The sequence below is a fragment of the Ictalurus punctatus genome, chromosome 24 (genome assembly GCF_001660625.3).
Source record: "Ictalurus punctatus breed USDA103 chromosome 24, Coco_2.0, whole genome shotgun sequence".
Taxonomy (NCBI): domain Eukaryota; kingdom Metazoa; phylum Chordata; class Actinopteri; order Siluriformes; family Ictaluridae; genus Ictalurus; species Ictalurus punctatus.
The window spans coordinates 5,197,862-5,220,470 of record NC_030439.2 but is presented as its reverse complement, the minus strand read 5'-3'; the positions used below and the strand labels follow the sequence as shown (position 1 = coordinate 5,220,470).

Here is a 22,609-nt window from a genome sequence, read left to right as displayed (position 1 = left end):
CATCTGTAGTCGCAGACAGTAAGCCTTTTTAAGCATTTTATCAAGTCGCAGCTTCAACCATTTCTGAAATGTGCGTTAGAGGTCATCGGGGAAATCAGCCGATTGTGGAGTAAGCGTAGCCGTGTGCAAGGGCAGATGGGTTAGGCTTGTGTTCAGTGCACCAGTCTGTGGCGTATTCAGTGCTCCTGCTTTCTTTTCTGCTGTGTAGGGCTGCAACTAACGATTATTTTCATAATCGATTACTTGGCTGATTATTTTATCATCGTCATTATTATTATTTCGATTAATCGGGGGGGGGGGGGGGGGCGTGCTAACTTTCAGTCGCATTTTTTACATTTATTTAAAATAAAATCCACAAACTTGAGTGTTACAAATATAAACTTCAGACTAAAACTTTACACAACTGTTTGTCCAAAACAGAAAAGAACCCAACACACACACACACACACACACACACACACACACACACACACACACACACACACACACACACACACCAGAATATATAATAATTTAGGACTGTAGTTTAATTCGGTGCTTTTTGTGCATCCATAAAAAAATAATGCATAAATACTTGTGTACAATATAAACTAGAATGAATAAATAAAATAAATTTACATATACACACACACACATATGTATATGTATGTATATGTATATATATATATATATATATATATATATATATATATATATATATATATATATATATATATATATATATATAATTTATTTTATAGTATTTTTGCGTTACTTTTTATGCACAAAAAGCACTGAATTAAACTCCAGTCCTAAATGAATAATAAAAACTCCCCTTCACTGCACCTTGTGGTTTTTGTTCCTCACTGCCTTTAGGAATATTATTTTACTTGTGATCATAATGTTTTAATTAGACATTACAGATCTCACTCGCGCTACACTGTACATCACCACGTCTACACAGCTCGTGATCAGCAACGCGGCCTCGTTACTAACACGTCACTTCTGTTATAATAAACAACAGAATTTACACTGCAAGTGCACAAATACAGCATAATGACAATAAACTTAAATTAAACTAAACCTTTTAAGCAGCTTGCAGCAGTTTCCCCTGCCCCTTACACACAGTGCAGCATTTTGGATATAAACATGTTTGTGCTCGTGCAGCACTGTTTGATCTCTGCGGTGTTTAATATAAAATGCTCCCTGCCTTAGAGGACTTTCTTCCTCAGTCACGTGACGATTTCTCCTCCGTCTGATGGAGACTGAGGTCATGTTGGGAATAAAAGGTAACGTTAACATAAACAGTAAACTGAAGAACTTCAGCGTCGGTGATTCTGGGTGTCTGCTAATGCTAGCGTGCGTATGACGTCATGCGCCGTCGACTAGAAGCGGCTTATACGTGTGGTTAGTAAAAAAAACAAAACGCTAGATGATATTACCTTTCTAAAATCCACACACTAGACGGTAGAGTACATAGTGCATAGTGTAAGTACACAGTACTTCATTTGGGACACAACTTTAGTATTTACTCTCCGAAGCGTGTTTTCAGAACAGAAGTAACGTAATGAGTAAACGCACCCCGTGCCGCGCAGACCGACTAATCCATAATGAGATTCGTTGACAACGATTTTCTTAATCGATTATTATCGATTTTATCGATTGGTTGTTGCAGCTCAACTGCTGTTCAGCCTGCTTCGGTGACGAGCTACCAGCACTCCTTGCAGAAGTGGCCATCAAATTCAGAGAAGGAGACAATATAGATATATAGTCTCTGAATGTGAGGCTCTTGTACTAGGATGCTTCAGGACACCACTTTTGCATTTGGCCCTTGACTGCTGCCAGCTCAGTGCTACAATGCAGTAAAGACACTTTGTCCTATTCCATGGGATTACTCAGTGGGGTCTTCTGAGTACTTTTGCTCCTGCTGCTGCAACACAATAGAGGAGCTTACAGTACCTTATTCTTCCTAATGAACTCCGTAGCCGTATGTGCTGTTCGTAATGCCGCAATGCCTGTTGCACATCTTCAGGTTTCAAACAGTGTGGGCATTTATATTGTCCCATCATCTACTCCATTAGATTCTGGCAGGACAAACAACTTGCCATCCTGCCCTGAAATACACACTGTATTGGGAAAGTTGACAATTTTTGAATCATTTGTGAAGCTATAATTTTGTGAACTTGCTAAGATTTTAAGATTAGTCACTCTCTATCCACAGTGCAGAAGAACACATTTCCTGATTACTAAGAATTTGTTTTGACAGTTAAAATCACAATTTTACTCTTGAGTGACTCGATGTGTATGATACGTTCCAGCCCGGATTATAAACCATGCTGTTGGGTCGCACAGATTTATTTTTTTTTTACTTGAGAAAAAGATATGCATTAAACACAAGAGTACTATTCCTCTGCATTAGACGATCGAGAGATACCGTGTTCTCTATTGCTATATCGTACTTTTCAGCCATCTGGTTATTTTTAAGACTACAGTATCAAAGTGGAATCTAAAAAAATGCAATCTAATATTGTAACGGTGATGCATTGCAATCAGCTATTATTAAATCTTTATTTATTAAATATAACAGCAGCACACCCAACTATGAGTTTATTCTAAATAATCCCTCCCCTTTTTACAATTATGTCCATCTGAGCCAGGTTACCGTATGCACTAAGGCCACACCCACATGATCACCAAAATAGGGTCCTGTGTGTGAATAGAGGGTGTATTTAATTAATGCAAACTTTTGTCTTGTCTGTTGTCCAGTCAGGGACGGTGAAACTGTCCAAACCAGTGGCTTTGTGGACTCAGCAGGATGTGTGTAAGTGGCTGAAGAAGCACTGCCCAAACCAGCACCAAGTCTACAGTGATGCCTTCAAGCAGCACGATATTACAGGTACACACTCTTTCTGTCAATCATCACATAATGAGCCAGGCCAAGTACACACACACACACACACACACACACACACACACACACACACACACACACACTGCTTTAATTAACTCATGCATAATGATAGACAAAATTTTCTATTGCTCATCTGCCATAACCTCTTGGCTGAGATCACAGTATGTTTATCATCTCTGTAGTACTTGAGGACGTGATGTAGTTTTATATTGATTAATGTTCACTGTTATTCAGTGTGAGTGTAAACAGCAGATGAGGAAAATGATTATGCAGTTTTAAGGCAGCATACTTTAGCAAGCGACAGACCTGATGACACGGATAATATTTGACGTGATCCAGACTTGAACCAGTAAAACAACTAAAATAGCACCTAGTACATTGTGTTGGGTTTTTTTTTCCCTTTTTCCCCGTAATCAGACATCAAATATTCATTGTCGAAGAAATGTTACAACCTGGGGTTTCCTTTTTACATTTATTTACGTCTGATACTCTATATAAACAGCACTGACAACTGAAACAATCGAGTGTCCTTACCTAAATCATTCTAATGTGTCTCGAAGGATCTCGGTTACACTTTGAGTTAAGGGTCTGGTCAATGCACACGCCAATTAGCTGTAATTTATGCGGAAAATATGGAAGCAACTGAGTTCTACTATCCCGCATTAATGAACAGAATCTCGTTAACAAACGCCAGGCCTCACCAATTAGTGACACAATGCAATTTGCATCTCTCTCTCCAGTGATTGTAACATGAAGTACCACTCCACACACTTCATTAGAGTAAACAAAAGATTATGTCTCAGATGTACAGAACAGTGTGGGAAAAACTTGCTTTGATCAAGAACACAAATACAAATGGCACACTCAGGAAGTCACTTGTGTCAAATCTGGGTCGCTGTTTTGAATATTAAAGGAATTTCTCTTAAATTCACTAGAGCTGCAACAAGTAATCGATAATAATCGATTATGGAAATCGTTGTCAGCGAATCTCATCATCGGTTAGTCGGTCTGCGTGTGGAACGAGGGAGATTTACTCACCACGTTATTTCTGTTCCGGAAACACGCTTCGGAGAGTAAATACTAAAGTTGTATCCCAAATGAAGTACTATACACTTACACTATGCACTATATACTCTACCGTCTAGTGTATGAAGTTTAGAAAGGTAATATCAGCTCAAATGGAACACTAGCAGGTTTTTTTTAAGTATAAGCCGTTTCCCAGTCGATGGCGCATGATGGCATACGCACGCAATGCGACACTGCTAGCTTTAGCAGATACCCAGAGTCACCGACAGTGACTTTCTTCAGTTTACTGTTTATATTAGCGTTACCGTTCACCATCAGACGGAGGCGAAATCGTCAAGTGACGGCAGAAAAAAGTGAGGGACCCAAGTCCTCCAAGGCAGGGGAGCATTTTATATTAAACACCATGGAGAAGATCAAACTTTACAAAGTGGAGGCTGTGTAGCAGGGAAGCACAACAGTGATGCACGAGCACAAACTTATGTTTATATCCAAAATGCTCCACTGTGCAAGGGGTTGGGGAAACTGATTCAAAAGGTTCTGTAATGTCATGTGTAACATCCAATTAAATGTCCATTACATCTGTAATGCCCAGTTAAAACACTACGGTCAAAATAATCAGAAGTAAAACAATATTCCTAATGGTAGTGAGGAACAGAAACCACAAGGTGCAGTGAAAGTGAGTTTTTATTATTAATTTAGGACTGTAGTTTAATTCAGTGCATTTTTTTTTGTGCATCCATAAAAATAATGCATAAATACATAAATACTTAAATAAAGTTTTAGTCTGAAGTTTATATTTGTAAAACTCAGTTTGTGGATTTTATTTTAAATAAACAAAAAAATGGGACTGAATGTTTAAGCCCCCAGAATCCCCCCCGCCCACAAATCCGATAATCGGCTAAATCGCAAAAATAATCGGCTGACTAATCAATGATGAAAATAATCGTTAGTTGCAGCCCTATTCACATATTTAAAGCAGAGGTTCTCAATTTTCTTGCAGATCTCTTTAAATGTTTTGGGACCCCTTTAACTGTACACTAAATTTGACCGACCCCAGAATATTCTGGCAATCTATTGGCACGAGAGGGCATTTTATTCCTGTAACTGTCCACGGATAAAACACGTGAGGTCCATTCTGGCATCATGTATAGCTCTACATGTTTTGAGTTAGATATAAGGTTATATAAGGGTTGGATTAAACTCATTCGATTTAAGTAACCAGTCAAACAGACTGATACCCATAAGAAGTCAGTAATAAAGAAATGTGTTTGATAATTAGGGGTTCTATCAAAATACAAAAATCATGGACCCCCCCCCGGCCATGCTTCATGGACCGCACTTTGAGATCAATCTAACCTAGTATTATTTCCCTTATAATAACTTTCAAGCTCAATAGAACCCCTGCTGTTTTAATTATACGTCCATTTTAAAGCATACTGAGCTTGATGCATTTTTCCCCTTGGTCTCAGGTTTAATTAGGCCTCGTTCTGTTCCCCGAAATATAAATGTGAGATTGTGTTATTGTTTACAAAATTCTCCCGGACTGCTGGACATATAATGGATTGGTGTCCCAGGGTGTCATATCCAGTGTACCCTTGAAAGTCTCTGGATCCCCTACAACCCTGACCACAGTAAAATGCCTGCTAAAGATGAATGAAGTCCCCCCTAGAACCGTTCTACAACTAAGAAGATTTCTTAACTTTGATTTGTGTTAACAAGTTTGTCACTTCTTTACCAAACTTCTTTCATCTCCTCTTTAATCCTGAGCTTTTTTACACTGTTCAGTAGTAAATGGTCACAGCTGCAGTTTGAGCGATGAGCTTTACAGCCCTAGTAAAAATTAACATTCACTTCTGACTCACTGCGAGCGCATCTTGGGGTTCTCTCAAGTCACGTCTCACGCGGCACCTCCTCACGTACAGTACATACACTTGGCCCTCACTGTTTCAGAAGATTCCCGTTTACTCAAGGTGAAATCTCACAATTTCAATCCATAAGACATATAGTGCGCTTGCTTCAGGCAACTTGTTTCCCTGAGTGCAGACATAAATGTTTCTCACTGGTTCTGTTCTTCTCTCTTCAGACTCCCTGAGATTAATTTGAACACTGAACTGTTATTAAAATTGCATTAATGCATATTAAGGCATAATTAGATATTAGTCGCTAATCTGCAGTAATTACAAAGACAGATCAGGCGAGTCGTTTTGGTAAATGAGTTAAGCACATATTTTTGGTAGCGTAGGAGGAAGTGCACTCTCCCTGTTAATGTGCTGATTTACTGAGCAGACTGGAGCACAGTTTTTCGCTCTGCCGCTGCTACCATGGCTTTTGGAAACACCAACGAGTACAAGAATACCGCAAGAACTATTTAGAAGGCGGGAGGGAGGAGGTGAGCTATAAAACGGCATTGAAATTAGGCACTCGTTCACGTTAAATGCTTTAATAATATAGCTTATAATAATATATTGCTAAATTTACAGCAAGGAGTTCATTTTAGTTAAAGCAGATGGATGGAAGATTTGGTTCAGTCTTGTAGAAAAATGTGATTGCAAGGAACTCATTGAAAAACATTTTGCAAAATGCTGTGCCATTCTCAACTGCCTAGGTGTTATCCGGGGGCTGTGAGACGCAAGTGATGGTGAGATTTCAGGGCTGCATCCCAAACCGTATTCTATATACTACTGTACATAGGCAACAATGACATCATTTCTGACACCTTTTGTGTACTGATAGACTATTTAGCAGTGCAGCGTTAGGGATGCGACCTAAACTAGAGGCTGCTGCTATCGTACGGTGTCTTGTGTTTTGAGAATAAAAACGTTATTGTGCACCAAGAACGCATGTCTGCCTCGCACCTCCATGGTTGGGGGTTCAGTTTCTGCCTTTGCATGTTCACCCCGTGCTTCAGGGGTTCCTCTGGGTGCTCCGGTTCTTCCTCCAGTCCAAAGACATGCATTGTAGGTTGATTGGCATTTCCAAATTGTTCGTAGCGTGTGAATGAGTGTACGATTGTGCCCTTGTGTAGGTTAAGCGGTACAGAAAATGGATGGATGGATATCTGAGGATGATACCTGTCCATATAACCCCATGTTCATTTAAGAGAGGTGGCTAACAAGATTGCTAATTTACGAACAACTTATCACTACAAAGCCCAGAGTATCACACAGAACCAAATTATTAAAGGCGGAAACCTAGCCCTGGATTATACGTGGTAAAACCATCATAAAGGCCGTAAGCAGTGATGCTCATGATAATTACAGCAACAGCAATACAACAATCCAGCCTGACATGAAAGTTTAACTTTACCGGATACATTCACGATGCATTCATGCATTCAGTCGAAAAGACAGTGTACTGTAAAAGTATGTTTAAAATGACTGGTACCAAATTATGCCTAAAGCAGTAGAGGCCAGAAAAGCACTGGAGTGTTGCAATTAGGTCTAAATGGAAAAATCGGCTGCATGCTTCTTTAGGGCTGCCGTGCGGCAGTACAGGAAAATGGCATTATATTCTTGTAATACGAAATTTCAGTAAGCTCTTTCATAGGAAAATAAGTGGTAAATAGTTTAATCATCCAGTGAGCACATTCGTCCTTTAAGAATGCAAGCGTTTCCTCCTTTAGCCTGTCAATAAATTCATTGAATTCATTGAGGAGTCGCTGTTTTAATCCTCTATGTCAGGGGTTGTCGACTAGCCTGAAATGTCGACAGCCTGAAATGAACCAACATGAGCACTTGAAAAAATACTGTACCAATCGACGTAAAGCTGAAGGCAGCTTATTGAGATAGGGAAGAGCTTTCACAGACTTTCATTGATAGTTCTTATTTCATTTACCTCCTCTGGTCTGAGTCATAAAGTGTCGACATCCATCCTGATGCCCTACTTCTGGTTGGAGTTCTCAGCACTTGGAAATCGCTTGCTGCTGCTGAGGATGGCCCTACACAGACAGCCGTAAAGACACATCCGATTACTGTGGATGGTCCCACTTAAAAACCGTGAAGATGGCTTTGGACTGCAATTGATACGAACCGTTTTGTTACAATGGCTTAGAACTACAATTGGCATGATAGCCATCCATCAGTGAACAGTTGATAACTTCAACAAAATAGACTTCCTGGTTATACAGTTGCACTTTTTGACCATGTAGTACACATTTATAGAAGGGAATTATTTATAATCGCAGTATCCGGTGTTACCCAGATGAGGACGGGTTGCCTTTTGAGTCTGGTTCCTCTCAAGGTTTCTGACTCATATCGTCTCAGGGAGTCGATAATGACTTTAGTTTCAGTTTTTAACCCAAAAAAAAAATTGTACTGCAGCTTTATATTGCACTCTTTAACATCTACATTTTCACAGCATGGAAACATTACTAAAACATGATATGCTAGTTGACCTTAGGAAGGATCTTGGAATCTACTCCCACACTATTATAAAATGCTCTGTTAAAATAATTTGGTACAGTGATAGACAAACTGTTTTGACCTCGATGGGGGGTTTTTGATAAAATACAGCATCATCTTTTTTATTTTTTTTTATTTTTGCAGAGAAGGAATTTATTTCATATTCATACAGCTATACTGTAAGGCCAACCAAACGTTTGCGGACGCCTGACCATTGCATATGTCCCATATGTGCTTCTTGAACATCCCATTCCAGCTTTAGCTCACCTTTGCTGTTATAATAACCTACACTCTTCTGGGAAGGCTTTCCACTAGATTTTGGAGCGTGGCTGTGGGGATTTGTGATCATTCAGCTACAAGAGATCAGGTACTGATGTCAGGTGAGGAGGTCTGGGGTGCAGTCGGTGTTCCGGTTCATCTCAAAGGTGTTCAGTAGTGTTGAGGTCAGGACTCTCAAGTTCTTCCAGTCCAACTTTCTTAAACCATGTCTTCATGGAGCTCGCTTTGTTCCAGTGAAGGGAAATTATAATGTTACAGCATACAAAGACATTCTGTACAAATGTGTGCTTCCAACTTTGTAGCAACAGATGTGGAGAAGAACCACATATGGATGTGATGCTCAGGTGTCCACATACTTTTGGCCATTTAGTGTATGATGACAAACAGTAGCTTTGTTAAATCTGTTTCAACAGTTTGCATCTTAGCATGATCTTATTAGTTCATTTGATTAATAAGAACGGACTTAACAGCTTTAAGAAAATGGCTGCAGCTTTAAGGCTCATCTTGGAAGGATTAGATATGTCTAAACCTCTTTTGTCTGTATAGTCATTGCCCTGGTGACCATGTAGTAGAAGGTTCGAGTTGTTTTGAGGTGTTGTATTGTCTGTGTCTGATTTCAGTTAAGACCGCGAGGCATCCTGTCGCCAGCCGAATGTCACTTTTGGAGAGTTTGAACCGGCATTGGTATGACATTTTGAATACCTAGCATTGTTTGGAGGTGCTGTAGCGAGTGCGTTACAGCAGTTGAGTTCTTTATGATCAGTCATATGGAACTCAAACCTCAAATTACTGCCTTAGATCGTCTTTGCTGTGATTCTGTGCCATGCCTCCTGGGTTGTCAATGTGGCATCCTCTGCTTAGGCATTTCCTGTTCAGGGAATTCTTGTTTTTCCACACTACTTGACAAATTGCAGGTGGCACTGAAAAAACTAGAGCAGCGCTGCATTAACAGTGCTTTAGTGCTTTACTTCTCGGAGATTCAGCCCTGGCTGAGTGTAGCATAACACGTGTACAAGTGGCCTGTTAGGTGCTAGTGTGACTTTATAGCGCCGTTAATAAGACCTGCATAAGAACTATGTTAATACTTTCATTTCAGTGTTATTGTAGCACACGCTCGTCCAAATTTGGAGCATTGCACAAGCTGGGCCCATCAGCTGCTGGACTGTTGTACGATAACCTGGGACGTAATTATATGTCATGAACCGGCTCTCTGAATCTTTTTACACTAAAGCCCTGCAGATTTAATGTACACATGCGTGGAGTTTTCCTAGGACGGGGGCTGCGGCAATGAAGGGAAAGAAGGCAGTCAGGAAAGTCAGCCAGCTCTTCTGCTGTCAAGCTAAATGAAACCAGCTGGGATGCTTCTCGTTAACAGGCTGTACTCTCACGTCCTCACTGGAAAGCAAATGAGTCTGGAGCATTTTGGCCCGAAAGGGTTCACGCTCCCTTTGCCAAAAAAACAGTGGGGGGAATTTTTACAGAGGGTGTGTTTTGAAAGCTGGGTTTATTTACGAGCGTTGATGATAGTTTTATAAAGAACCAGCATAAGTGAGGCACTCGCAAGCTGTCATACTATACTCATTCTTGGCTTGAGAATGAAGGAGAATCTGATGCCTCTTGTTTCTCTCTTTTTATTTGCGCACACAGAACCTATGAAGTATTTTTTTTATTGCAGACATGAGGTTGTTCAGGGTTGTTCTCTTTTCACCGTGATCCTTTTTCGTTCTGCGACGACAGCTTGCATCTAAATATCTTCTAAAAGCAGCTAGATGAAAAACATCATTAAATCAGAGGAGGCTTCAGCAGATGAACTTTGAGAACATCTATGGTCTGAGTGGTCTGCACTTATATAGCGCTTTTTTAAACCTTAGCGGTTCTACAAAGCGCTTTGCGCTGATTCTCATTCACCCATTCACACACACACACACACTTACACACCGATGATAGCAGAGCTGCCATGCCAGGCTCTAACTTGCCATCGGGACCAACTTGGGGTTCAGTGTCTTGATCAAGGACACTTCGGTATGTGGAGTCACGTGGACCAGAAATCGAACCTCCAACCCTACGACCTGCTAACCCTACTCAAAATTCTACAAATAAAACATTAATATTATAATATATTATTAATATAACCATTAATAAAAGGTGTTCTGAAATCTTTCTATCATAGCCAGCATTATTTTTTTTTCAGCAGTTTGTGCTACAGTAGCTCTTCTGTGGGATCGGACCAGACGCCCCGGCCTTCGCTAGCCACGCGGACCGATAAGCCTTGAACGCCAATGACCCTGTAGCCAGTTCACTAGTTGTCCTTCCTTGGACCACTTTTGATAGGTACTAACCACTGCATACCAGGAACATCCCACAAAACCTGTCATTGTGGAGATGCTCTGACCCAGTCGTCTAGCCATCACAATGTGACCTTTGTCAGAGTCTGCTTCCAACATACCAACTTTGAGAACTGACTGTTCACGTGCTGCCTAATATATCCCACCCCCTGACAGGCACGTTGTAATGAGATAATCAATGTTATTCACTTCACCTGTCAGTATTTCGATTTATTTTATTATTTTTTTGTTATAGCTGATCAGTGTCTATATGTTGTTAATATATATCATAAACCATAACGATGGGAAAATGTACAGTGCATTAATTTCATTTTCAGCCAAACATACTTATTTATGCAGGTTAATAGGAAAGTTCAGTATTACAAATTCAATCTTTAAAGATTTCATACTGTTTCTACAGTTGAAGACCTTTGTGTGATTCACGGACAATGACAATAATGAACATTAATTATGGGAAGATGTATTTGACAGAAAGAAAAAAAAAACCCAATATGAAATCTGTCAATATTTTATTTGGAATATCGATCCGTTCAGATTTCTAGCTCAAGTGATGTGAATTTGCAGGTGTTCTGAGCATCTCTGGTGTATTTTTGATTTATCATATTTGTGATGGCTATTTTGTATGGGTTGAGGTGAAAATGCAAGTGTTCCGGAGTGATATAGCTATAACTGCAGTGATCTTATAAGCGCATGCATAATGTGACATGGACAGTGCTGTTATTGTTGTTCTGCATCACAAGTAATGCTAGAACTCGTGCATTATAATCATGGCATTTTAGGAACAAGTCCACACTCTGAGAAATAAAGGAATCAAAATGTATTTTTCCTTGTTGCTATGGTGGTACCATCAAAGGTACATTTTTTTTGTACCTTTAGTATGTATCTTCCACCTTTAAAATCGTTTAAGGTACATAATTGGACCTTGTACCTTTAAAGCTTTACTCTAAAACCAATTAATGTTACACAACATGCACCTTCCTAGGTAAAAGATACATACTAAAGTTATACAAGACCTGCCCTTGATGGTACCACTCCAACAACAAGGAACGGCACAGTTCCATCCATCCATCCATCTTCTGTACCGCGTATCCTTTTCAGGTTCACGGAGAAACCTGGAGCCTATCCCAGGGGGCATGGGGCACAAGGCGGGGTACACCCCGGACAGGGTGCCAATACATCACAGGGCACAATCACATACACACACACTCACACACCCATTCATACACTACGGACACTTTGAACACGCCAATCAGCCTACCGTGCATGTCTTTGGACTGGGGGAGGAAACCGGAGTACCCGGAGGAAACCCCCGCAGCACGGGGAGAACATGCAAACTCCGCACACGCACGGCCACGGCAGGAATCCAACCCCCGACCCTGGAGGTGTGAGGCGAACTTTTATTTCTGAGCGTATATAGCACTATAACATAGTCTTGAGCGCAGACAAAATGTTGCATCACTCGTTGTTTCGAATACAGTCTCCTATAAACCTTAACAATTTATACTGTGTACCAAAGATTGAATTCCAAAATGGTCCAAAAGAAACGTGCATGTATTCTGTAACAAGACAACGACCCAGCGTAAAGCAGAATCGGTGAATAGGTTTCGCGTTGGCCCTTTTCGCCTTTAGACCTGATTTGAAGAAGGCAATTTCTGACATTTGGTAGGATTATAATAGACATATAAAAAAAAAAAAATGCAAATATTGGCCAAGCGTCTGGCTGAATAATACAACCTAGAGCATCCGAAAGCTTTATGGAGGACATGCCGAGGTTGGAGAGAGTTATAAAGTCAAAAGGGGGGGTATACAAGATATTAGCGGCTATTTATACATATCACATTTCGTAATGAAGATGCAAACCTGTGAATTGCTGTTATTTTTTGTTCGCGGTTAATATCTTAGTGTACAATATTTGACCACTTATCTTCTAACAAATGATTCTCTGTAAAAACCTAATGTGCCTATGTGATCATTTTATCCTACAGATATGCAAACTGAGTTACATTGATACTGTCATGACTTAACACTTAGGCCCACAACATTGCCCTGTGTCTCAACTATAAAGGCAAAGATGATTAGCACGTTTGGTAACTCATGTTATATGAAATACCACAGCAGGGAGGACAAAGTAGAGAAGAAAACTTTGATCTGTCATTTCAATGTGAAGAAGAGAGCTTTGTGTTCTCTAAGTGGATCACAGCGAGTCTTCCTTAGTTAAGGGATCTCTGTGTGCCTGTACAATGAGGGAGGTGAAGAACAGGCTGTTATTAGGCACTGATTACCATGTGGTTATGGAACTGCTCTCATTAGAAAGGAGGAGCTCATAGTCATTAGAATAATGCCCTCCTTTACTCTGTCTTCTCCAGAGAAATCAGTATGTCATCAGAGGGAGATTTTCCGCTTGTAGTCAGTTGGGAGAAGGGGTTAGGGTGGAGGGGTGACGGGTTTCTTTGGATGTGAAACGCAATCATAGATGAGAAACAGTAAGCCTGTTCTTATTGACATTTCCTCCCTCCTTCTTTCTCGATCTCGCCTTCATCGTCCCGACACATCGTCACTTTTATCTTACCTGCTTGAAGATTTTAGTATCTTAATCCTTGTCAACCAATTTTGTCCTTCTGTCTAATTATCACCACAGACTTGTCCGTGAAATGAGTCGAGTAAGAATGAAAAAACTTCAGGATGTGTATTTATAGGACGATGTTGCATGATGCGGATTATTCCCCCGTAACGTTAATAAGACAAAAGGAAAAAATGTACCTAGAATCTGGAACGGGGCTTCAATCCTCTGCCCTGAGGACTTTCCTGTGGGGGAAAACTCACCGACTGTTACAGTGCTACACTTTATTATGAAATATTGCAATCTTACATGATACAGTCCTCAGTGATTGTTCACACTTTAAGTGTGGTATATCTGTACCTGGCAGACATTGCTGGAGGTTTAATAAAGTAGCCTTGGGGCTAGAAGATGTTCAGTGTGTACAGTAGAAGCTAGACACTCATACATGCTTTTGGTTAAAATGATGGGCCACCATTGTGCCTCCTCTGTTTCTGTCAAAATGAGTTTCTCTATTCAAATTCACATTCGAATTTACAAAATATTTAACTATTGGAGTATAAAAATCCCAATTTGCGTCACGCACAAAAACCTTTGTCTCTTGATGGATGTAGGAAAAGGGGTCTGTCAATGGGGGTCAGTAGGCAAAATCTTTATACTGTAATTTTCCCCCACTTGCTAGCGGGGTTTGTGCTAAATTGCTGGAAAGTGGTAGACAAAACAATGAGAAAAACAAATTACGTGCTAAATGTGTGTGATCTTCATTTAAATTGACAGTGCCCTCAAAAATTATTGGCACACATCATAAAAATTTAGCTACATTTATTGTATACAGTAATTAGTGGTTAGAACGTCGTACCTCTGGGGTTGAGGGTAGGGTACAAAATCCCTACTCCACCTTGTGTGCGTGGAGTTTCTACCCCGTGCTTCAGGGGTTTCCTCCGGGCACTCCAGTTTCCTCCCCCCAATCCAAAGAATTGCGTTGGAGGCTGATTAGCATTCGTAAATTGTCTGAAGTGTGTGATTGTGCCCTGTGATGGGTTGGACCCCAAGTTCCTGGGATAGGCTCCCAACCGTGTTTATTCACTTACAGTCAATAAATCTATATAAAAAGTGTAAACACTCATCTAACTACATTAATGTACGGAATTCACGTGATTTAATACTTTTGTAGTGGGATGTCAAGATGAGCAGGATCAGCAGATAGTGTCTGGAGGAACCCATGTGAGAATAGGAATTTAAAATGAAACCAGTATTCCGCAGTCCAGGACAGCAAAGTGTTTTAAATCGTTTTCACAGTTAAATGAGCAAAAATAAGTGGATCTGGAAGGAAGAAAACAAAAATATTGGTAGGTAATTCTCCTGGCTGTGTTCCCAAACAAAAAGCAATGGACACTAACACTATTTCAGTCGTTTAAAAAGATAAACACAGAGTTTCTTCAGCCACACAGGAGTACACAAATGAGTAGTACCCTGGCACTCGTAATAGATCGTGCATACAGCTTGTTTGTCGAGTTGGTTTTTAATGGAAAATCACTACATATAGGATTTTTAAACACTGTTCTGGGTCTCCTACAGTGGAGCGTATAACCAAAAATTCATGAGTACAAAAATATTCTAATTTAGGATTAAAAAGTATAATCATTTTAAAAAGTTCCAATTTTAAAAAGACACCTCACAGTTGTGGGAGTCTGTCAGCTCATGTATGCATAAGAGGGTAGATAGCACTTTGCTTCAAATGGGATACACTGCCCTGTGATGCAAGGGGAGCATCCATCTATCCATCTTCTATACCGCTTGTCCTTTTCAGGGTCACGGGGAAACCTGGAGCCTATCCCAGGGAACATCGGGCACAAGGCGGGGTACACCCTGGACAGGGTGCCAATCCAATGCAGGGCACAATCACATACACACTCACACACTCATTCATACACTACGGGCACTTTGGACACGCCAGTCGGACTACCATGCATGTCTTTGGACTGGGGGAGGAAACCCCCGCAGCACGGGGAGAACATGCAAACTGAATCGAACCCCCGGCCCTGGAGGCGTGAGGCGAACGTGCTAACCACTAAGCTACTTGCAACCAGCAAGTCGAGAAAAAAAAATGGAGGTTGACTTGCTTCATTTGTCTCTGAGGAAGCACATGTTAGCCTTCAACCTCCTTTGTAAGTAGCTAATGGGGAGAGTTGGCTGGTGGGTGGGAATTGGATGGTGATCAAATTGGGGAGAAAATGTTTGGGAGGGGGTTAGATGTTACAGGCGCATATCAGAGTATGAAGATTTCTTTTAAAATGACATGCAGAAGAAGGTATTCAGGTGATTCTCACCACTCTTGGCAGTTAGGAGGAATGAAATGAAACCAATTATTACCTTACCAGTGATTTTTCTGCGTTTACTTCCATACAGGTTTGAGACACATCTGTTTTTCCTCTTGTTGCCTAACTTATTTTTGATGGATCCACACTGGTGAGAGTAGAGGTGTAGTAAAAAAGCCATAATCACAGTTGTTGTGACTGAGTACATGTCTCCTCATGGTAGACCGTGGCAGTGTAGCTCCCAGAGGCGCAATAACTTTATTGCCTTTTATGGCTTGTTTCTCTCCCACTTGACATGCTTTATAAGATGGCTTGGTGCATTCAGATGAACTGCAACATCTTGCCTGTTTTTCTTTAGCCTTAAGGTAGTGTGGTTGTCTCCCACTCAGTGACCTTTGATGTTCACAGCTGAGCAACATCCATAATATTTTTATAGGACATGTTTATGTTCTGAGCTCTATTTTGAATGGCTTCATTCCCGGTTCCCTTGCTGCTTGTTTGGTTTATAATTTGGCGACTGTCTTCGAATCTCCGCATTTCATCTTCTCTTCTTGTTTCGTCCTCTATCTTCTCATATTCCCTCTAATCTCGCCTCTGTCTTCTCTTCTCCTTCTCTTCTCCTCAGTGTGCTAGTATTAACCATGGTTTGACTCATCCCTTTCTGCGTCTTCCTGGGATTTTGAAGGCACTGAGTCAGAAAGATGGACTAAGTTCCAGCTCTGGCTGCCAAATGAAGAGCTCGTCTGGCCCACGTCCACTTTACGGAGAAGCCTCAGTCTGATCACGTCCACCTACACAAGAGCCCTCATTCACTTCTTCCAATGTAGCGTGGCTAAACATAGCACCCAGCCAGAAACTCATTGTAGGCGTTTTTTGAAATGTCATTAAAAATTTGATATGTCCTTTAACGCATCTGTTGCTCAGTGACAGGCCTGGAAGCACCACTGTTGTCGCTATGCTTTTATATCCATCAATTATATTGTGAACGTGTCCAATTTCAATCAAGCTTACCAAATAATACGGACAGTTTTTTATCTCCTGTTCTCGTTCCTATTGCTTTTATTCTATTGTCACGCTTCCTTTGGTCTGTGCAGGCTCTGTAACCATTGCGCCCATTAAAGGCTTCCTGGAGTCTTTCCACCTACTCTTTCTCATTCAAATATATATATATATATATGTAATTTTTTTCTGCATTTACACATTACGCTCTCTGTGGATATGGTGGTTGGAAATGTTAGAGGCCTGATTTGTTAGGGAGCTTTAAGCAGGTTTGCACACATGCAGCACGCACTTTGCTCTAAATAACTGTCTGGCTGTCAACAACCACTGCTGGCGTAAATGCTTTTGCAGGGCAGGAAAACGGTCACGTCAGCGACACTCTATTGGCTAACCTACTTTGTAGATAATGGTGGCTGGGAGAATTTCACCGAGAGAGAATGTGAGAGAGCTGTCTTCGCTTGCGTCATCCAACAAGAAAAGAGGATTCTTAAGAGCACATATTCTGTATCACTGCTGAATGCTGTATACTTCAACTTCTGAGTGAATAAATGTGCAGTGTCTTTTTCACAGCTAAAATTCCACTGTTTATCGCATACAAAGCGATGTGCCTCAAGTCAAAAGGCAATAAATGCCAAACATCAATGAAAATTCATAAGATTTTGGTGTATTCACTTTGTTCTTAGCAATGTCATTAGGAAACAGGAACTGGTGAGAAATTCAGTGAACGTCGTCTGACCTTGACCAGTATGTTATCTGGAGCAAGAAAAAAAATTCTAGTTCATTTCCTTTCATTAGTGTTTTTCCTTTTTAATAGATTGCAGGATAGAGTTGAATGCTACACTGAAGTCTTAACAAGGCAGATCTTGTTCAGGTTCAGTTCACGCTGCACATGTTAGCCGTGGTGAATTAATTACAGGGTGTTTTGTGTAAATTCTTGGTAAGCATTAGCTTTGTAATTACCGCCGATATTCATTACGGTGTTGAGTCATGTCACTCGGAAGTAGTTTGCTACTCGTGTCTGCAGTTACGGTATAAAATTCAAGTTCTTTGTGTCTGCAGGCCGAGCTTTGATGAGGCTGACAGACAGGAAGCTGGAGAGGATGGGGATCATGCAGGAGAGCCAGAGACAGTACATCCTGCAACAGGTCCTGCAGCTCCGCGTCAGAGAGGAGGTCCGCACCCTGCAGCTCCTCACACAAGGTACACACACACACATGAACACGTATACACATGCACACATTCACACACATTCACACATGTACGCAGACTGGTATTATAAATGAAATCATGTTTAACTGAAGAATTTCTGGGAAGCATTTTTGTAGCCAAGATGGATCTAGTATTTCCTATTATAAGATTAGATGAAATCAAATATTACATTATTCTACTTATTTCTAGACATTTTTTTCTTTTTTCTTTTTTTTACGAATTTCAAGCTTCCATTGGCGGATATTCTGCTTCATTCTAGAAATAATTGCTTAAAATTTTAAACTAAATGTTTTGTCAATAGAGCAAGACTATTTAAGCTGGAAATTAGTAAACAAACTGTCTAGAAATAGGTTTAATAACGATACATTTGGTTTAGTGTAATCGTAGAATAGGAAATGCTAGATACAATTGAATATATTCAAGATATTTTCACTTGCTGTCATTTTTTGCTGAGTATACACTGGACTAAAGTTTTTTGAACGTCTCATTCTAGATTTAGTCCCATTTTGCTGTTATAAGAACCTCCAGTCTTCTGGGAAGGCTTTCCACTAGATTTTGGGGCGTGGCTGTGGGGATTTGTGATCATTCATCTACAAGAGTTAGTGATGTGAGGTGAGGAGGTCTGGGGTGCAGTCGGTGTTCCAGTTCATCCCAAAGGTGTTCAGTTGGGGTTGAGGTCAGGGATCTGTGCAGGACACTCGAGTTCTTCCGGTCCAACCTTCTCAAACCATGTCTTCATGGAGCTCGCTTTGTGCACAGGAGCATCGTCATGCTGGAACACTTTTGGGCCTCTTAGTTCCAGTGAAAGGAAATAATATTGTTACAGCGTACAAAGACATTCTATACAACTGTGTGCTTCCAACTTTGAGGAAACGGTTTGGGGAAGAACCACATATGGGTGTCTACATACTTTTGGCCATATAATGTATGTCATATGAGCAATAATGAGCGATAGGAAACCAAGCGTGGAGGTTTAGAGCAAATTACAGCAAGCTGGCACGTCATTGAAAATGAAATGGAATAAAACTTATGTAATTTGTTTGTATTAAATGGTGGCTATACTGTTTGTGCTGGTTTAGTCTCTGAGATATAAGGTCACATTAAACCCCACTCATTTCAAAACCAAACCATTTGTGTTGATTTGTGCTGAGCAAAGTGGAGTTTTTTTGTCTCTGAGATTTGGGGATATTACACATTCAGTTCACTGTGATATCAATTTCAGTCTTTCACTTACACTGATGTGCATCCCTAGAATATCTCCAAAGCCAAACTGGCACAATCAAGGCGCAAACACAGCACAAACAAATGATACATACATTTCACTTCACCTGTCATTAACAGTGTTTGTATTCTTCAACAGTGTCCATAGTCTCTATAATGTTATGCCCTTTCAAATTAGTTCATCTGTCAGTTTTTATCAAACATTCTCATGGACAGCTATCAATATTAAAATGTTTTGTTTGTTGGAGAATGATTTTAATAAACATAAATGTAGTGGAGCTAGACACTGCACAAAATAATATATTTAATATATGACATAAACAAATTGTCACTTTATCACATATCTCTGACTGGCAGTTGTACCATTTTTACCATGTAAATCTAAATGGAGGTTGAGTGAGACATCTCAGCTTATTATTCAGTTATTCATCTTAGCGCATTTTATTAAGTCATTCAGTCAGTACATTTACATGGACAACAATAATCGTGTATTAACCCGATTAAGATGATACTCTGATTAAGAAACTACCATGCAAACCACAATTTCTGATGACCTTAAGCCGACTAAAGTCATACTCGAAGTAAACACAAATGGAATTAAGACGTGCGGAGTACTCCTGTTTTAGTCGCATTATTGACGTGTATTACAGACATGTACACACCTTAATCACACTGTTAACGTCGTGTGGGAGTTTTCACCGCATTTTGTGACAGGACACGATCACACACGGCAGCGCTCGACCGTTTGACAGCAAACAAGAGAGCACGGCTGCGTCCCAAACCGCGTACTTGTCTTCTATATAGTAGGAGAAATACATATATTTCGGCGACTATATAGTAGGTAAGTACTCGGTTTAGGACGCAGCCCACGGCTTCAAGCAGTCGTCTATTTGCATGTACAGCATGACAAATAATTAACCACACTTTCCTAAAATTAAAAATAAAACACCCAGAACTGTATACGGTCCCATAACGAAGACGAACTGTATGTCGATACGTGAAATTCTGGCGGGAACGGCGGACGGCGTGTCACGGGGACGTAATGACGTGTACCGTTAATCGATCTATGTTCTAGAACATGTAACACAGGAACATGAAAGGAGTATTCTAAAAGCGACTCATGTAAACACGTTAATCACAATATTGTCTTATTCAGAATAAGGTCAATAATTAGATTACTGCTGTCCGTGTAAACCTAGTCAGTCACTGCAGTGGAGCTACTGGGACTGATAACATGACCAAAATAAACACGATCAAGTAAATAGGTACTAAGAGTGTTCCAAAAGCACAGTGGAGTTAGTCAACTACATTCAACACAAGGAAAGGGGTAAAAGCTCTGAACTATTTAGAAAGGTTGGGACTTGCTAGAATATATGGGGAAGACTTTGCCACAGGCTGTGGAGAGTGCCATTTATATCATCACTGAGTAAATGAGCTGCAGGTGAGTCAAATGAACCAAGTAACCATGGAAATAGTTCATTATATTACAGGCTACAGGAATCTTCACTGGTAAGTATGATACGTGGATGTGACACCAAAACTATGCCTTAAATGACAAAGAAACTTGTACAATTTTACTGTGTCCCAATTGGATAGTTTGGGCATGTCTGGAAACTTATACTGCTGATGCACCAAGTGAGCATAGAAAAGATTTAACTGCACGTTGTTTCTATAGAGCAGGGGAATTCAACTAAAATTTGTCAAGGTCAAGCTAAGTAAAATTCCTTCCTTAGAAATGATACAACAGGCAACAGTAGTTAGCTTTCACTGCTTAACCAATGATGAGCTGTAAATAAGACGTGTTCATTTAAATTGGTTCTGTTTTGTTTCGCCCTTGGTGCTTTACTAGCCTCATGGACTCATGTCTTTAAACATTGTTTTCATTGAGGATTTGAACAAACCATCTTGTCATTTTACTAATCAGATCAGAGAGGATAAATGAATAAAAATCTCTGAAAATCTGTGTAGACTCTTTTCTATCTTGATAAGATGACTACTGTAATCTGTTTGATTTCCGACAGACGATGTTCTGCTCTTAAAAAAAATACTAGCTGAACTAGCTGAGCCAGTTATTGGCTTGAAGTACTTCATTTGTCATTTTCTTTTAGTAAAAAATGCATTTTTAAAAAATCCATATGCAGTAGTACATAGTCAAGTACATAGTGTATGATCTGGTAAGAATATACATGCTAGGTATATGATTGGGGGCATGGTGGCTTAGGGCAGGGGTTCCCAAACTTTTCCAGGGCAAGGCCCCCCAAATGTCATTAAAAATTGACCGAGGCCCCCCTTTTGCACAATGTCTTTAAAACACATTAAAAATACAGACTTCTGAATAGATCCCCCTTTTTTATTAATAATTACATCTTACATCTTTACATTACATTACATTAGGAATTGATTGTGTGTGTGTGTGTGTGTGTGTGTGTGTGTGTGTGTGTGTGTGTGGTTGTCTGAGAGTCAGAAATAGAAAACATACATTTATTTATTTTTCACATCAAATTGTTGAGGCCCTCCGGGCGCCCCCTGGTGGCCCCCAAGGGGGCGGCCCCCACTTTGAAAACCACTGGCTTAGTGGTTAGCACGTTTGCCTCACACCTCCGGGGTTGGGAGCTCGAATCCAGCCTTTGCCCTGTGGGCGCAGGGTTTGCAAATTCTCCGTGTGCTTTCCTCCAGGTACTCGAGTTTCCTCCCCCAGTCCAAAGACATGCACTGTAGGCTGATTGGCATTTCCATTGGCATTGTCCCTGTGTGAATGTGTGCGATTGGTCCCTGCATCCTGGTTGTCCCCAATCTTGTGCCCCAAGTTCCCTAGGATAGGCTGGAGGCTCCCCCATGACCCTGTGTAGGATAAGCGTTATGGAAAATGGGTGAATGGATGGCGGTGCATGAGGATGCATATCATAGCAATACAGAGATGTCCTAAATCTCCAGAGCTAGTTGATGTTGTAATGAAGGAAAGTGTATGGACAAACTGCCTTAAAGATTCTGACATACTGTATAATGGAGAGGATGATGTGGATGTGGATTTGATGAATGCTGAGCTTACTTTATTCATCCATCCATCCATCCGTTCATTCATTCATTCATCCATCCTAGACACCAGTCCCTCCTAGGGCAGGGCTTACTTTAGCTCCTGTCAGTTGAGCTCATATCATTCTATCTTTAGCTTATTGACCAAACATACGGTATAGTGGAAGAATAAGCCATAGGAGTGGAGAGAAATGACAGAAATATACATTCTTACATCAGTTATTCTTTCTAGTCATGGCAGTGAAACCAACCATTACTGTATATTTGGCTCACGTTTTAGACAGTCTGGCTAAAGTAGTTAGCATAAGTATTCTCTCTCCACCGATGAACTT

The 22,609-nt window shown here is 40.5% G+C and overlaps 1 protein-coding gene across 3 annotated transcripts in view; it reads left to right on the top strand.

Moving 5' to 3' along the window:
- Positions 1-22,609, top strand: part of samd12 (sterile alpha motif domain containing 12) — a 100,990-nt gene that overhangs the window by 28,949 nt on the left and 49,432 nt on the right. The window contains exons 3-5 of one of the 3 annotated variants that reach the window (XM_017455006.3): positions 2,746-2,875; positions 17,874-18,014; positions 18,517-21,205. In XM_017455006.3, the coding sequence (XP_017310495.1) occupies positions 2,746-2,875; positions 17,874-18,014; positions 18,517-18,575 (330 nt within the window). In that variant the 3' untranslated portion in view covers positions 18,576-21,205. Of the gene's footprint in view, positions 1-2,745; positions 2,876-17,873; positions 18,015-18,516; positions 21,206-22,609 lie in introns of those variants that run through there. The other 2 variants (XM_017455008.3, XM_017455007.3) reach the window with 2 other exon arrangements.